The sequence below is a fragment of the Balaenoptera acutorostrata genome, chromosome 10, assembly GCF_949987535.1.
Source record: "Balaenoptera acutorostrata chromosome 10, mBalAcu1.1, whole genome shotgun sequence".
In the NCBI taxonomy this organism is placed as follows: Eukaryota; Metazoa; Chordata; class Mammalia; order Artiodactyla; family Balaenopteridae; genus Balaenoptera; species Balaenoptera acutorostrata.
In genome coordinates this window covers 7,478,063-7,495,271 of record NC_080073.1, presented here as the reverse complement: position 1 = coordinate 7,495,271, position 17,209 = coordinate 7,478,063, and the positions used below count along the sequence as shown (strand labels likewise).

Here is a 17,209-nt window from a genome sequence, read left to right as displayed (position 1 = left end):
GAGGGAAGAAGGCGGCAAAGACGACAAAACGGCCAGAGTCGCAAGCAAGAGCTCCATGGGTAACGGGAGAAGCTTGAGTAGTGACTCTACACTTCAGGAGCTTAAAACTACCAAGACAGTCCTAGGGGGAAAACTTCCGAGGGGCCAAATGTTCTTAGCCTTCTCCTCCCCCGCTCGGAGCGTTGATGGTACAGTCCAGACGTCCGGGCGGAGACTGCGGCTGCGCTTCTCGCGAAAGGGAAGGAGGCGCGGGACTGGCCACTTCCGCACTTCCGCTTTCCGGCCCAGCCAGCGCCCGCGATGGTGAGAGACGTGCCCCGGGCCGGGGACCCCCGCTGTTCTGTCTCAAGGATCTGGGTCTGGGGGAGATGCGGCTTTGCAGCGGAGAGGCCCTGGGCCGAGGGATGCTGCGGGTGTGGGGCACCCTGAGGCTGGGAGAAAGAGGGCGGGGCGGGGCCGAGGTGAGGAAGGGGCGAGCGGGGGACGCCCTTGGAAGAAGCAGGCATTGCGGCTGCATAGTCTGATCTTTGAAGCAGATGGGGGCTAGTGAGGCATGGAGGAAGCCGGAAGTGGGCTCTCCTAGGCTTGTGGTAGCGCCTCGAAGGCACGTAGTAAGCCTCAGCACGTAGTAGGGCCGCTGAGGCACGTAGTAGGGCCACCTCCCCACTCCGAGTAGACCTTCACTAAATACACTCCCCTGTTCTCTCTTGCCCGCTTGACTCCACAGTTCTCTCAGGGAAACCTCCACACTTGCTTATCCCACTCTTAATGTTGCCCCAGCCTTGCTTGTGCCTCACTGAAGGATCTCTTTTATGCTGCCTCTACGCAGACCCCTTCCTGGTCAGAACTCAACCGTATCAACCTTACTGTAGAATATAAGCTCTCATACTGCTGACCCCTCCCTTCCAGGAAGTCCTCTTGATAACTGTGGGTGTTCCTGGAAATTGAGACTTTGGCTCACTACCTTCCTCTTCTTTACACTCTCTGGTGATACCTATTTAATGTACGGGTTTTCGTGACCATGTGATTTATGGTGACTCCCAAATCTACCTTCCTAGCTCTCTTTCAAGGTTCACCTGGATATCTTGAAGACACCTTGAAATTAGACCTCTGGATCAAAACTCATCTTCTCTCCCTAAGCTTGCTCGTCCTCCTGTGTTACTTATTCCACCTCTGTGTCCTCTTATGTCAGCTAGAAAGCTGGGATATTCTTTTTTTGTTTTAATTTAGGCCATGCCTCTTGATTTTTTTAAACATCAAACTTGTTGAGGTATTACACGAGAATGTGTCTATTCTGTTTTTGAAAGGGCAGGCATCACAGGGCTGGCCACCTAAAATGCACCTTTTTCAGATTTGCTGTCTGAATTTTGACAGAGATAATCTTGCTTGTCCTGCGTTGCCCCAGGCCAAGCCCTCATTACCCTCCTTAAATAACCTTCTCTGCCTGCTCTCTCACTTCTCTCTCCTCCAGTCCATTCTCCACAGAGTTGCCATGCAACTGTAGTCGTGTAACTTCCTCCTCAGAAAGCCCCAGCAGTTCCTTACCACCTTAAAAGAAGAGCTAAACTCAGTAGCCTGGCATTTGAGATTCCCCATGAATCTCTAGGCTACCACTGCAGTCTCATCCATTGAATCTAAAATGTTTCCCGGCAACACTGTACTCGTTACTACTTCTGGAACTCTTACTGCTCTTTTTTGTTATTCTGGTCTTGCTTAAGTTATTTTTTCATTCATTCACTTATTCTACAGAAACTGAGTAAGACAGTGTATATGTAAGGTGCTGACTGAGCTAGGTGCAGGGTAAGTAAATTTGAATAAAACAGACATGGTCTGTTGACCATGGAGCTTACAGTTTAGTGAAGGAGAAAATTACTTTATTAAAAGTATATAAAGGGTGTGTCATTGTAAATTATAGTAATTGCTATGAAGAGCGAAGTCAGGAAAGGCCTCTCTGAGGAAGGAGGAGGCCTTCCCTGAATAAGCCAAGATCTAAAGGATGACTTAGGCAAAGAAGGGGGAGAAAAGCCTGCAGATAGATGGTTTGGCATGTGTGAAGGCCTGAGGTGAGAAAGAACTTGGCTAATACAAGGAACTGAAGATAGGCCAGTGTAGCTAGACACCGTTGCCTCTATTGGGAATGTCATTCTACTTTTTATCATTGTAAAGTCCTCCTAATCTTATTTCCATCTTCAAATCAAAACCAATTTCTTTTGCAAATAAAATTTGTAAATCTATTTTACATTTTACCCATTATATCATAGTTACTTTCTTTGTTTTCCTGACCTAGTTGAGCGGTTTTAAGGGTAGAGAAGGTCTTAATCATCTTTGAATTCCCAGCCGCTAGTGTGCTTGGCACACTGTAGATTTATACATTTGTTGGCTCAAAAGGTAGATTGAAGACAGTCATTCACCTGTATGCTTCTAGACTAGAGTTTCTCAACTTCAGCACTATTTGGGGCTGAATAATTCTTTGTTGTGCCTTGTAGGATATTTAGCAGTATGCCTGACTTCTGTCTACTCAATGCCAGTAACCCCTACCCCACCCCAAGTTGTGAAAATGAAAAATGTCTTGACATTGCCAAATGTCCCCTGGCAGGCAAAATGGTCCCCTGTTGAGAACCACTGTTCTAAACCTAGAACGAAAGGCACCTTGAAGGCCTAGCCTATTCTGTTTACTGTAGTGTCTGGGAGTCAGGGACCCTGAGTACTGCCTGGCTCCTGTGTAGCTCGACTAGGGGACCCGTGGGTTTGGTGAGGCAGATTCTGATCCTCTGTTGGCGTTTTTCCTACAGACTGCCACTCTCCGTCCCTACCTGAGTGCCGTGCGGGCCACACTGCAGGCTGCCCTCTGCCTGGAGAATTTCTCCTCCCAGGTGGTGGAGCGACACAACAAGCCGGAAGTGGAAGTCAGGTAGGGAAGGGAAAGGGGTGGGGTTGGTGGGTGCAGCACCCAGAGGTGACTGTGTGCCATGAACAACTTCCATCCTGGCGTCGTCAGTACAAGTGCAGTTCACGTTTTTTGTCTTGCTGCCAGATGAACAATGGTTCCCAATGTGAAGTTCAGAAAACAGGGTCAGTGGGTTGGCAGGACAAAACTCAGGGGAGAAGCTGCTCTGGAGTCAAGATTGCTTGACACAAGGTGTGACTTCTCAGCGTAGGGCCATTTGGAAAGTATCTCCCATGGAGTTAGTGAGCCCTCTGGCAGTTTAAGGAGAAGACTAAGAATTTAGTTACCTGAGATGCCATCTCTATTCTTTTCTAATTTAAAGATCAAGGATTCCCCCGCCCCCACCCCCCCCACCCGCCAAAAAAAAAAACTAGACTCTTCCATCGTCCACTGCAAATATTCCATACTTGGGATTATTTTCTCTTGTGTAATTTATGTTTTGTAAATAAATGATTCTTCTTGCCCTTTAAAATGTAATCTGGGACATATACAACTGAGATAAGCAGTGTTACCACACTACGTTGATACGATTTGAATTTAAGAAAACTGACAAGATGTTAGGACGTGCCCTGTTACGCTACTTAACGTAAAACGGTTTCCAATAGGCATTTTTAAAGGATAATAGCTCCCAGATACCACCACCATCGTTAACTACCAACTGTCACCACAGGGATCTAGGGACATCAGAATGGGAGCTGAGCTGAGAGGGATCTTAATGCTGAACAAGTGAATCCTTCTGGATTGATCATTAAAGGAGGCCAGACTGTTCGATTTTAGCTTGTCCTTATCTCTAAGGCAGGCTCGCTCCTCATTCCCTAAACAGTGTATGGGTTTGCCTATAGTTACGAAAATAAGAGCTGTCATTTGTAAAGCTCCTATAATGTGCCAGGCACACTGTTAGACCCTTGACTCTTTTTGATCTCTCTCAGTCCTCAGCAGTGAAATAGGAATCAGAGTCATTTTACAAATGAGGAAGTTGAGATTCCAACAGGGTAACTTGCCCAAGGAAAGTAACAGAGGAGGCTGGATTTCAAAACGTTTTCGCCTTGACTCCAGAGCCTGTGCTCTTTCTGCTGGAGAACATGCTTGCTGGCCCCCATCTTGGAGCACCCCTGCTTGTGAGTCTCCTATTCCTTGGACTCTGTGGTCCCAGATAGTGATTCTAGGACCTGCCGTGGGGTCTCCTTGACCATTCTGTTCTTTTATAGTACAGAGGCCTCTGTGATTTTGTGTTTTCAGGAGTAGCAAAGAGCTCCTGCTACAGCCTGTGACCATCAGCAGGAATGAGAAGGAAAAGGTTCTGATTGAAGGCTCCATCAACTCTGTCCGGGTCAGCATTGCTGTGAAACAGGTGAGCTCACCACAGATCCCCTGCCTCACCGGGAGGCCAGGGGCCCCCATGTGACAGATCAGCATGCCAGATTCAGGGTGCAAAGAAACCCAGGTTCTGTTTCCAGGAAATGATTGCCAAACTCGTCAGCTCGGTAGAATAAAGAGAGATCAGCCCCGTCTTCTAGGCCTTGCTCTGGATTGGAAGGCAGGAAATGTAGCAGCCAAGGCTACAGGCCAGTTTGGTGTCAGGTCACAAAACTTTTCCTAAGGAATGAAGGATAAGTCCAGTTCAGAAAAGTAAGCAGTAACAGTATCAATTTGATAGCCATAGACTCCGAAAGTGAGATTTAGGGTAAAAATATGAAGTGTAATTTCTTTTTGTTTTTCTTTTTTTTGAATAAATTTATTTTATTTATTTATTTTTGGCTGTGCTGGGTCTTCGTTGCCGTGCGCAGGCTTTCTCTAGTTGTGGCAAGCAGGGGCTACTCTTCCTTGCAGTGCGTGGGCTTCTCATTGTGGTGGTTCCTTTTTTTGCAGAGCACAGGCTTTAGGCACACAGGCTTCAGTAGTTGTGGTGTGTGGGCTCAGTAGTTGTGGCGCACGGGTGTAGTTGCTCCGCGGCATGTGGGATCTTCCCAGACCAGGGCTCGAACCCGTGTCCCCTGCATTTGCAGGCGGATTCTTAACCACTGCGCCACCAGGGAAGCCCAACTTATTTTCTCCTACTTAAATTTGTTTGAAAAAGAAACTTTGTGCCACAAATGGAAAAATAATACCACTTGCCAAATTGAGGACAACTCTAAAAAACAAGCACATTGAAAACAAAACAAGGTTATTAAGTTCAGACTAGACACTTTTGCCTATAGAAAGCTCTAACCCAAGGGCCTGCTCTCTTTGTTGAAAGGGGAGATTAACAAGTGTTGGGGGCTGTTAAGCGCGTGTCTGCCCTGTGCAGCAAAATTCTTCCTTCAGAAATGTTGAGAGTTCATCAGAGAGAAACTTTGGGGATTGTTTGATGTTCATTGTTACTAAAGTGGAGACCACCTAGGGTTATCTCTGATATTCTTCACAGTATGTATCACAGACTGGAAAATGTAGCACTAGTGAAATAAGAAAGGAAAGGGTAGTTTTGAATATAGATGTGGACTCTGGAAGGAACAGATAAAAGGTTTGGTTTTGCCAGGACTTCCCTGGCGGTCCAGTGGTTAAGACTCTGCACTTCTACTGCAGGGGGCACAGGTTCGATCCCTGGTCGGGGAACTAAGATCCTACATGCCATGCGGCATGGCCAAAAAATTAAAATTAAAAAAAGATTTGGGCTTGCCAGAATTACTTTTCTGGAAAGGGTGAAGGCAAGATCATGATAACGTCCCATTAAGTTGGAGGGCTCTAATGTAGTAGACCCTCTTTTCAGTTGGCAACCAGTTACCCCACGATTCAGAGTTCAGGTGGTGGTGTTCCAATACCCAACCCCACTACCTCCAGCGAACCTGGGGGAAATTGCAGTCAGAAGACCATGCTCCAGATTTCCATTGGCCTAGAGTGTCAGCTTTAGGGAAACACATTTCTCCTTTGCTCTCACCAGGCTGATGAGATCGAGAAGATTTTATGTCACAAGTTCATGCGCTTCATGATGATGAGAGCAGAGAACTTCTTTATCCTCCGAAGGAAACCAGTGGAGGTGAGACTGTGTGATCCATATGTTTGTAATACCCAGAATTCCACTACCGAGTCAACTGTCACTGGCCTGGGATTGTTTCTAGAACTGGGATTACTGCTCCCCCAGCTGTAGGGCGCCCACAGCCTTAGTTGAGAGTTGGCCTTCATTTCGGCTGTTGTGGGAATAAGGGGAATCAGCTTAGGAGGCTGGGTCTGCCTCAACCACGGAAAAGGCAAAAAAGATGAGATGCGTTGTGCACCTTCCCAGAGCCTATAGTTTAGTGGCAGAAAGGGCATGATGAATCAGAAATCTAAACTCTGCCACCAACTCAATCATAGTCTCAAGGCCACAGTTGACATTGGGTCAATTGTTGCCTGACTTTGTACTTGAGTCCTCTCTACAGACTCCCTGCCAGATTGACTCTCTGCCAGTGACTAAGCAACTACCACACAGAGCAGCAAACACCATCGTCAGACGCATTAGACATGTTGGCCAAGCTTGTCCTCATCCTGAGCTAAAATCTCTCCTGGTCCTAGATCTAACCTCCAGGGCCACCCAGAATAAATAAAATTGCTCTTCTACACACAGCCCATCTGATAGTTAAAGACCTCAGTCCCATCCTTCTCCCACAGCATCTTCGCTTCTCTCTGGACTTTTGTTTGATGAGATTCTTCTTTGACAAGATTTCCAGTCCCTTCACTCTTCCTTGACTCATTCTGAATGCAACTGTCTGTGCCACAGATAGTCTGCCAGAGATGTCTGATAGACACAAAATTCTCAACTGGGTTTAGTTGATCCAACTGTTGGTTCCTTGGATCCAACATACACACCCCACCGGAGCAGGTGGGCTGCTGCCTGAAGGGCATGTAGCTTGGGATAGGGTCACAAGCAGCTGGAAGCATGTGGCTAAGTGGACGTAGAGGGCATGGCCAGCTCAGTGCCCCCAGGATGCTGATTCTCTCCTGTTTCTTCTCTCCCTCCTCCCCACTGTCTTCCTTCCCTAGGGGTATGACATCAGTTTTCTGATCACCAACTTCCACACAGAACAGATGTATAAACACAAGTTGGTGGACTTTGTGATCCACTTCATGGAAGAAATCGACAAGGAGATCAGTGAGATGAAGCTCTCGGTCAATGCCCGTGCGCGCATTGTGGCCGAGGAGTTCCTCAAGAATGTAAGTGTAGGGGCCTTCCTGGTTTCCTTCCAGAAGTAGAAAGACCTATGGGTTGTGCTGAGAACTGAGCATCCGGTGGGAAAGTGGTGCCAACTGTGCGTGAATATTTCCTGAGGCCTCTAGGAACTCTGGTGGGCTGTAGGTCGGCCCGATTCCTTGGGGTGGGAGGGCCCATGCTTCATGTTGGAGAGCTGCAGGGCATTTTCCATCTCCAGGGGCCTGGGGGATGCCTCTCTTAGTCGCTCATTTCTGCATCTCAAAATGTACACAGTCCTTCCCTGTATCTAGTTCAGTCCCCGAGTGAGGTAAGTTAAATCCACATGTGAATTTTCTAGGAGTATAGGACAGTTAATCATAGTATAATTCCACTTCTCAAACAGACTGGAAAAGTCTCCTTCGGCATCTGTTTCTCAGGCTTAAAGTCATGATTTCTTCAGCCTGTTTTCCATCATTTTCATGGCTTAAGTCCTACAGATCCCTCTTTAGTTATTTGTGCCTTCGTGACGGAAAGGACTACAGCCCTTTGAGGAGGGCGAATTGTTTACACTGATGAAATGATGACACAGTTGTTCTTTTTTAGTCAATCACGACGTGCCTTCTCTTTTTTTTTCTTTTTCCGAACAGTCCTTGGTTTGTTGCTATGTTCTGCTCAGAGTCAGCTATGATCCCTAGATGGTAGAATTCGTGTTTACTCCTACCAGTGCGTACAGGTCCAGCCCAGGAGGAGCTCCGATTCCTGAAAATGGATATTACACCCGCTTCCCCTGGGCTTTAATTATACTGAGGACAGCCAGTGTACAAAGTAGCTGTACTGTGCACCCAGGGGAACGTGCTTGTTCAGGTCACACAGGCCGTGGAGTCAGGCCACCTATGTGTGAGTCTGGCTCCACTGCTTCCTCGGGCATGTTACAGAACCTCTCGACTAAGCCTCAGTTTCCTCGGCTGTGAAGTGAGACTGTTAATTAATCTGTACCTTTCAGTGTGGTTGAGCATTAATGAGGAAATGTGTATAAAGCATATCACCTGGTGCATAGTAAGCTTTCCCTGTATTGTAGCACAAGGTTATATGGCCAGGGCACTGGGAGGTCTCTAAATTCAACTGAAGAAAAATAGTTCTTGTCCCAATTTAGTATTTGGGTCATTCATTCAACAGTCATTTAGTTGTTACAGTAATTACATTTCTGTGGTAATACAGCTAAAAAGTACATTCATGTATCTCATTTAATACCTAAAACAACCTTTGAATCAGGTGTCATCCCCATTTCATAGATGAATTATCTGGGCTCTGGAAGTTAAGTCATATGTCCAAGGTGCCTCAGCCAGTAAGTGAATGAACCAGGAATTGGAGTTTTCAGACTCAAAGATCTAAGATAGTATTATGGCATCAGGTGCATGTAAGGGTCGGGCCAGTAATGTACATGAGTGAGGTGGGCTATGTGGGGACCTGGTGAGCACGTGCCTCACCTGAAGAGGATCACCAGCGCACAGCTCTGGCCCTCCGTGGCTTCATCAAAAGAATGTCAAAATCTGGATCTTTGTGCGGTGTACTATATTTTCAAGGTTGGCTAATTCATATTCATATCGACTAATTCATATTCTTTTAAACCCTGGGCCAAACAGTGCTCATCTTTGGGCTGAGTTCAGCCCATGGGCCATTGGTCCACAATCTCTGGTCTATAAAATATCCAGGGCTGTTCTAGGCACCATGGGAGATATTTGAGGGCAGAAAACATTCAAGGGCCTGTCCTACTTGGAGGACCACCCAGAGCTTGACACAGAGTACCAGATCCTGGGTCCCTCTCTGAATCCCCAAGCATTTGCATGTGAACCCCCATTTGTAAAGAAGGCAACCTCAGTTCAGCAAGCAAGGCACTGTGACAGGGCTTTTTGGCAGCCATTGTGGCACGGCCAAGGGGAGCTGTGGAAAAACCCGCATCACCCTTAATTTTTCTGCCTTGTCCAGTGCTAGGTTTTAGGGCCAGTGCCCCAAAGGTCACTGCTGAATGCTGGCTAAATTAGAGCGTGCCCACAGGGTGTCCTGAGACCCAACCCTGCCCTGCAGAGATCTGAGTACAGCTGCAGCTCTCAAATCAGCCCACCTCCCCAGAGCAGGCCTCTGAGGATACAGTAATAACCATCATTCACCGCCTCTTGGTTCTCTTGACAGTTTTAAAGCATCTGGCTGGATCTTGTGGCCTTCCCCCTCAGACTCCCCCGTGTCTCTGCGAAGGCGTCCTGGAGTTACTCCCCAGAGCAGCGGCGGCAGCGGCAGCAGCAGCAGCGGAGGGGAGCTGGGTGTCGGGGTGGGCATTAGATGTGGGAGGTGGGGTGTGCTTGCTAGCTGGGCAGCAAAGCAGCAGTGGACCTGCCCCAAGGCCACATGTGCCTGGTCAGGCTGGCTTCTGATGTTCAGTCCCCTGGGCTGGGACAGATTTTTTTTAACGTCTTGAAACTTAAAACTCTGTGCTTGTAGGAGACTGTAACCTTTTTGTCTTTTTTTTTTTTTTTTTTTAAACAAACAACCTCCACCTCCAGTGGCTGTGACTGGTCCCAGTGATTGTACCTTATTGGTCGCTGTGGGTCTGGGCGGGCCTGGAGCCAGAAGGCGACTACTGTTCCTCCCTGGAGCCACCCCGGGTGGGGAGGGAGGGAGATTTCAGACTCCAGTTCCTCCCTCCTTCTCTTATTTCCTTGGGCCCAGTAGAAGCGGTGGAGACCCTCTGCCAGCTTCCTGAGCTCTGTCTGAAGATGGCTACCCAGCACTGGTTGGGGACAAGGGCTGAACTGGTGGCCACCAGCCACGCCTAGGAGCTGGGGCCTGAAAGCTAGGCAACCTCTGGCCACAGGGGCCTCTTCGTGCCCTCCCAGCTGAGAGGGGCTGCTGTTTCGCCTTGTCTGTCAGTGCAGTGCCTGTGCTAGAGGTGGAGAGGTGAGTCCTCCAGAGCTTCCCGGCTGGGGCCTCCTGCCTGCTCTGGCTCCTCTGCTCCCACGCTCGCTGTACCTTTTCTTATTCTGGTGGATCCTCCCTCCCCTAATTAAAGTCTCTTTTTGCCCCTCTGGGGGTGCATGAGGTCTGTGCTCTCTGTGTATACGTGAAAAGAGGGGAGGTGAGGCTTTTTCTTCCCTAAAACCATCTGGCTGGCACTTGGGCCTGGGGGTCCCCACCAGAGACAGTTTCATGATTGGCCCCTGGCGTTAGTCCTGCCGAGGGCCCTAACCCAAGAGACCTCCATTGCAGTCCAGGCTCCACCCATTTCTGAAACTGCTCTCTCTGCGTATATAGAGCTTTGGTCCTTTTCACGTAATGAGCTCATTTGGGCTAGAAGGTAACCTCAGAGAAATAATGATCCCATTTCATGGCTAAGGAAACTGAGGTTCCATGAGATGCAGCAGCCTGCCCCAAATCTCCCAGCTAGTGAGCAAGAGGGTAGAGTTCAAATCCAAGATTTCTTCCTTTACCTGTGCTAAGACAGTAATCACTAGCCACGTGTGTCTAATTGTTACAGTTAAAAAAGTTTAAAATCTACTGTCTCAGTCCCACCAGTGCTCAATAGCTACAAGTTGCTGATGCCTGCCGTGTCACAGGGTATGTAAATAGAAATTTCCATCATTGCAGAAAGTTCTCTTGGACAGCACTAAACCTTAGTGATACCTTGAAGTTAAAAAAAAAATGTCTTGAGTCCTGATTCTTACTGATGAATTTGAGCAAGTTATTAATAGTCTGTGCCTCAGTTTCTTAAAGTGGAGATAATGTCAATCTGACACAGTACCTGCCGTACAGGTACTGAATTAACAGTTACTGATCTTTCCACCAGCCCAGTATCCAAGCTGTTTGGTAACTTCCATTGTGCTGGACATGGGGGATGACATCATCCCTGTCTCAGAGAGACTTGGGGGCCAGTAAAACAGCTGGGTGTGTAAATAGGTGCGTTGAAGCATTTCAGATTCACTAGTGGAAGTCGGGTGGGGGGGGCCCACAGCGGGTGTTTTTATGGAAGAGGATGTCAGGAAAAGTTTCAGAAGGGTTGGCCTTTGAGCTGAGTTTTCAAAAGAGTTTCTTCCTTGTGGCCAAAAGGGGTCTCTTGAAACAGGAAAAGGTACTGTTAAAGACCTAAGGATGGAGGGGCTGGGGGTGGGGGCAGCTTGGACAGCTATCATCCCCTGTATGACATAACCTCTGTGACTCTCCCCCTCCTGCCTTGCAGAATTAGGTGTGCCCTTCTCTGGGGTATATGGCTGTATCCTAGCTTTGCAGTGAATGTTGCTCTCATGAAGGTGCTCAAGGTGAAGGTGGATGTCCACTAGAGTATGGTAGCTGCTCACTCAGCCCTCACAGGACAGCATTGCCTGGGTGAGCCAGCCAGAACTCTCATTTGTCACAGATCCATCTTCCAGGGTTCAGAGCCCCTAAAACCAAATTTGCTGGCTGGTGAGTACAGACTGGATGGTTGCCAATCAGCTGGTCCTCTCCTGACGGCGTGCCTTTTGGGAAGCCCAGTCACCAGCCACAGGGTTGGGAAAGGTGATTTCAGTGGTTAGGGTTGGCTGGACAGCTCTGTGGAGGACCCACCGTCACTGTATGAGCAGATCTACCAGTGACTAACAAAGCTGGGTTTGTGGACTTTGCTTGAGTGGGCATTGCTAGAGTTTGCCTCACAAACTGTCCATTTGGTACTTGCGTGACTGATAGGCAACCCTTCTGAGTGATGACATGGACTTGTGTTTAATAGCATTTCTGTTTCAGAGTGGGGCTCGAGTCAGATCTGGGTTCCAATGCTGCCTCTGCTGTGTGATTTAAGGCGAATTATTTAACGTCTTGGAGGCTTATTTATCTCACCTGTGACATTTGAGGTTAACACTTTCCTACTGCTTCCAAAAAGGTTGCTTATAGTCTTGTCTTGAGGGCTGTTGCATAACTTGTTTTTTTCTGCAGTCGACTCAAACAATGAGACTTTATTTCCGAGGGGTTTTTTTTTGGGTGGGGGGTGTTCTGCACTTCATTATTTTCCCCATAATACTGCCCTGGCTTTCAAATCTACCCCCAAGGACCTTACCCTAGCTCCATCTGCCAGGTCCTGCAGATCTGATCAGGTCTCACCAGGACACTGGCTTCCTTTTAGTTCCCCAGGAAGGTTCTTACTCTCTCAGGGCTGTTGCTGAGACTTTCCTCTCCCTGGAATGCTATTCTTCCCCTGGCGAACTCCTCAACACCTTTGCATTCTGTAGGCTTCAGCTTAAATGTCACCTCTTCAGAGAGGACATCCTTGATTACCTTATATAAAGTGTGCCCCCTTCCTAATTTCAGTTCATTGCTTTTTCATTGCCCTTATCATACCTACACCTGTTTTATTCCTTTATTGCTCGCTTTTTGTTTGTTTCCCCTTCACTTGGCTGTAAGCTCCGTGAAATCAGGGACCATCTCTAGGTTGTTCTTCCGGTCCCCAGCACCTAGCTCACCACCTAGCATGTGGTCCCCTATGAATGCTGCGGAATAACTGAAGCCCCAGGAAACGCTGGATAAAGAATCAGGACTCTGTTAGAAACTGGCGGACCAGTGCTCTGCGCTTCCAACTCCAGCGCCCTGTTCATTAAGGGTCTGGGGCAGGTGAGGCTCGGAGCTTGGCCTGCTGGAAGTAGTCCCGCCGAACCCTCCATCCGAGGCCTGATTGTGCCGGGTGAATGGTTTCTAAGGCGACAAAAAACAGAGGGCGGGGCTTCAGAACGGAGGGCCCAGCTCGGGCACCGAAGGGCCTTTCCGCGAGACGCGGCTGCGCGCGGAGGGGAGGCGGGCTCTGGGGCCCTGGGAACGCGCGCGCGCGCGGCGAGGGGCGCAGACACGGTCCCGGCGTGGCGCTGCTCCTGAGGGCGGGGGAACTGGGGGCTACACCCCGTGGCTCCACCGCCTGGTACCGCCAGGACGGGGGTCCCGTGTGCAGCTGGCCGCGAAAGCTGCTGCCGCCCGAGCCCCGCACCAGTCCCCCAGCCCCATGGCCCTGCGCGGGCCACTCCGAGTTCCGGTTTCCAGAGGAGGCTCCAGCAGGCGGCCAACGCTGGGCCGGCAGCCCAGCCTCCGCGCGCCGCCTAGCCTGCGACCTCGAGTCCTCGGCCCACGGCAGCCACGCCCAGGGAGCCGCGGATCCCCGCCCCCCTGGGCCCTCGCCCACCCCGGCCCAGGAGGACGCCCCGCCGCAGGACGGTGAGGCCCCTTGCGGCCCGCCCCTCCTGGCCCGAGGCGGTTGGGGCCAGGACCAGAAGACTGGGGGCGGACGTGGGGATACGGAGAAGAGCTGTAGAGGATGAGCATCCGGATGAAGAGTGGAGAGAGAGGAGGGGTGCCTACCCCAGCCTCACTGCGCATCTTCCTGCAGGTTCTCTTGTCCTTTGGCGAGGATTCTCCAAGGCGTCTCAACACATGGGCCGGCTCAGAAACGCCAAGATCCACGTGGAGAGAGCTATCAAGGTCGGAGGGAGCTTGGGGGTCTAGAAAGGGCCTGGAGAGTGGCTCATCCTGCCTCCCTGCACTATTTTCTCCCATCCTTAGAAAACATACAAGAAAAAAATCCTTGATCCCACACCCATCTTCAAATACTTCCCCGTTTTTCAATACCCCGTTGACAGCCAGACTTCTTGACAGAATTGTCTACTTTACCTGGGATTCACTCCTCAGCTCCCACCACTCTGGTTCCCTGCCCTTCCCCACTCCCATCGGGAACCACTCTAGTCAACGTCACTGGTGACCTCCAAGGAGCCAGATCCAGCAGTCAGTCCCTTTTCTGTCCTGACCTTGGTTTGGCACCTTAGGCACCGACCCCCCACACATACCTTCCCTTTTGGCTGTCTGCACGCTCCTAGTTCTCCTTTCTCCCTCCCTGGCAGCTACTTTTCAGTTGCCTTTGAAGACTTCTTGGGACACTCCTGGTTCCCTGGGTCCCTCTCCACGCCTGTCTCCTTGGCCGTGAGTCCAGTCAGTGTGCTGTGCCCGCTGCATGCCCTTTCCAGCCCGGCCAGTCCGCTAACTGCACGCTCCAGAGATCCAACCCCCCACTTGACATCTCCGCCCAGGGAGCATCAAAGCATCTCAGACCCATGCCCCAAACCATACTCTTGATTTTCCTGCCCAAACCTGTTCTCCTCCCTACTCTCTGGTCTTCTCCATCTCCCAGTTGTTCAAGCCAGAAATCTGATCTTTCTGTTCCCTCACCCACACATCTAATCCCATCAGCAAAACTAGTCTCTATTTCCAAAACGAATCTCAACGCTATTGCCTTGTTCCCATCTCCACTGTAAGAACCTGCAGAAAGCACAACAGCCTTCTGACTCGTCTCCCTGCTTCCATCCTTGTCTCCTCCATCTGTTTTCCGTACGACAGCAAGCCAGCAAGCCACACTTACAGCCTCCAACTATGTCACTCCCTCCCTTTGCTTTATTGCTTCACGCTACTCTTAATATAAAATTCAAGTTCGTTCCAAGGCCTGCAGGACCTTCCACAGTCTATTCCTACCTCTCAGGAGGTCTCCCCCTCATTTTCCACACTCCATTCACCCTGGCTTCCTTCCAGTTCCTGCCAACCTCTCCAGCCTCAAGACCTTTGCACATGCTTTTCCCTCTGCCTGAACTGCAATTTTCCCGGCTCTGCACATTCCTGGCTCCTTCTCAGACTCCCCTGACTGTGTTTCTCTGCGTCCCCATTAAGATCCAGTTTCTCGAGCTAGCCAGCCTGGATGTAAATTCCTGCTCTTTCACTTAACCACTGTGTGGCCAAGCTACTCAGTCTCTCTATGTCTCTGTTTCATAACCAGTTAAGTGGTGATAATAGTATCTATTAAAAATACTTATCATTGTTAGTAATGTATATAAGTGCTTAACACATAGTAGGTGCTCAATAAATATTAGCAAATAAATATAGTTACTCTTATGATGATTACTATGCAGATTATTTTTCTATTTATTTATAGCCTGTCTCTTCTACTGGAATATAGAAATTTCCTGAAGGCAGAGACCATAGCTGTCTGGTTCACCATTATATCCCCTGTGGCTGGCACTTAGGCTATACTTACTGAACAAGCATTCTTCTGTCACCTTGCAGCAGAAGAAGATTTTCATGATCCAAGGCCACTACCCTGTGATCCGGTGCCTTTTGCGCCGGAGGGGCTGGGTGGAGAAGAAGATGGTCCATCACTTGGGTACCACACTGCCACCACCACACAAGGATCTGGATAGCTCAGTCATGGGTGACAGTGACACCACTGAGGATGGTGAGCAATCCCTCCCTTTCCCCAGACTTCCTGAGTCCCATCCCTTTGGTTCCCGCTGTCCCAGGGTTGAGGCTGTGATATGGGCCTGTGGGGTGGGGACAGGGGCCTTACCAGGCCTGGGCTCTGCATCCACAGAGGACGAAGATGAGGATGAGGCATTCCGGCCACCACAGCTGTTCGACTTCGATGATTTACTGGAATTTGATGACCTGCATGGGACACATGCTCTGATGGTGAGGGCCCAGGGGGCTGGACAGGGGTCTGCTTCGTTTGAGGGAGAGCACTAGAGTCCAGCTGGGTGACCCCAGACAAGTCCTTTCCTTCTCTGGGCCTCAGTTTCCCTATCTGTGGTAAAAACTGATTGGTTCTCTAAAGCCTAGGCAGGCCAGCGGAGTGGTGAGGGACACAGACAAGGCTGGCCTGGGTTCAGAACTGTTTGCTAGGTTGTTATCAGAAGCCGGCACAACCTCCACACCTGGTAATTCCCCCTTCCAAATAAAAACCCCATAGTTCATCTTCCCCCTTCCCCAGCAAGGGAAGGCTAGCAGGAAGGGCTTAAAACATTTTGAAAGAGGCTGATATGATGTTGTGGAGGGTGTGTGTGCTGAGATGGGGACACCTGGCTTTCAATCTTTGCACCACCACTTACTGAGCTGAACTAGACCAAACTGCCGTTTTGGTCTGTCAGGCGAGGTTGAGGACTGCCACTTCCATATGGCCCAACCTTGTGAGCCCATGGACAAGTCCCTGTGCCTCAGTTCCCTCATCTGTGAAATGGGGATAATGGTAGCACCTACCTCATAGGGTCGTGGTGAGGATTAAATGAGTTGACATGGCAAGCTTAGAACAGGGCCTGGCACATGGTGTTAGAGGTTATCAATAATCCTACCTCCCAGAGTTGCAGGAAGGACGGAGAGAGGTGGAGCCCACGAGAGAGCTTTTGTCACATGCTGTGTGCCCATCAGCTTGGAGTCACAGTCATGCCATTGAGCAAGTCACTAATGGCCAAGAGCCAGAACAAGGTGTGGCGTTCAGTTGTGGGGCTTAGTCACTGCCTAGGGGCACCTGGCCAAAGGAGCTGCGAGCCCACCTGCTCTCCGCTCACCCAGTGTGTGCCCCGGAGGAAGAGATGTCTTTCCTGAACGTACACAAAGATGGCGTGTGGGCTAGAGGCCCCCTTGGTAGCATCCTCTCCTTCCATTCACCCACCTTGCTCAGCAGGGCGGGGAGAAGCCTCCTCGGGCCTTGTGCTGCCCGCATTAGCCTCCCCTGTCCCCTCCCCTCCCCACAGTCGCGCATGGTTCGGAACGAGATCCCCTACTTCATCTGGACCACTCGGCGGGACGTGCTGGACTGTCGCTTCCTCTCCAAGGATCAAATGATAAACCACTATGCCCGGGCGGGCTCCTTTACCACAAAGGTGGGCTCTCCAGGGCGCGGGCATGGCAGCTTCTAACCCCCCCCCCCCCCGCCCTTGGGCCGGCAACCCCTACTCCCTGTTCTCCTCGTCAGTAAGAGTTCTCAGGAGATGGGGAGGTATATGACTCAGTGGGATTCGGACACGCCTGGGTTCAAATCCAACCCCTGCAGCATGTCTGGCACATGTAGACATGGTGCCTAAAATAGACTCCAGGATCCAAATGGGATCTGGAGACAGAACAAACACCATGTCCGATGATCGTGAGGAGGAGGACCCTTCTCTCCAAGCAGAGCATATCTGGCTGATGGATCCATTATATCTTAGCTGGGTTTATTAACAAGTGACTTCACCTCTCTGAGCCTCAGGTCCCTCATCTTTTTTTTTTTAATTTATTTATTTTTGGCTGTGTTGGGTCTTTGT

At 49.9% G+C, this 17,209-nt stretch overlaps 2 protein-coding genes and 1 non-coding gene across 13 annotated transcripts in view; all 3 read left to right on the top strand.

Moving 5' to 3' along the window:
* Positions 1 to 153: 153 nt before the first annotated feature.
* On the top strand, positions 154 to 10,186 carry ARPC4 (actin related protein 2/3 complex subunit 4). The gene is made up of 6 exons (XM_007192534.3): positions 154 to 303; positions 2,793 to 2,911; positions 4,187 to 4,298; positions 5,865 to 5,960; positions 6,944 to 7,114; positions 9,282 to 10,186. Exons 1-6 carry the CDS (start codon positions 301 to 303, stop codon positions 9,285 to 9,287), a joined length of 507 nt encoding a protein of 168 aa, XP_007192596.2. The 5' UTR covers positions 154 to 300; the 3' UTR covers positions 9,288 to 10,186.
* Positions 5,467 to 5,539, top strand: TRNAR-UCU (transfer RNA arginine (anticodon UCU)). Its single transcript has one exon. It is a non-coding gene; the product is annotated as a tRNA-Arg (tRNA).
* Positions 10,187 to 12,751: 2,565 nt separating the features above from the next.
* The window catches only part of TTLL3 (tubulin tyrosine ligase like 3), a 34,601-nt gene continuing 30,143 nt past the window's right edge, over positions 12,752 to 17,209 (top strand). For 3 of the 11 annotated variants that reach the window (XM_057554235.1, XM_057554234.1, XM_057554232.1), the window contains exons 1-5: positions 12,752 to 13,310; positions 13,483 to 13,574; positions 15,201 to 15,369; positions 15,505 to 15,602; positions 16,661 to 16,789. In XM_057554235.1, coding sequence (XP_057410218.1) covers positions 12,794 to 13,310; positions 13,483 to 13,574; positions 15,201 to 15,369; positions 15,505 to 15,602; positions 16,661 to 16,789 — 1,005 coding nt within the window. In that variant the 5' untranslated portion in view covers positions 12,752 to 12,793. The remainder of the gene's footprint in view (positions 13,311 to 13,482; positions 13,575 to 15,200; positions 15,370 to 15,504; positions 15,603 to 16,660; positions 16,790 to 17,209) is intronic. The other 8 variants (XM_057554236.1, XM_057554237.1, XM_057554242.1 and 5 more) reach the window with 5 other exon arrangements.

Excerpts from the sequence above, each read along its gene's own strand:
- ARPC4 (XM_007192534.3), top strand. Across the intron at positions 4,299-5,864 it reads TCAGCATTGCTGTGAAACAG|GCTGATGAGATCGAGAAGAT; the intron begins GTGAGCTCACCA and ends TGCTCTCACCAG. Across the intron at positions 5,961-6,943 it reads TCCGAAGGAAACCAGTGGAG|GGGTATGACATCAGTTTTCT; the intron begins GTGAGACTGTGT and ends TTCCTTCCCTAG.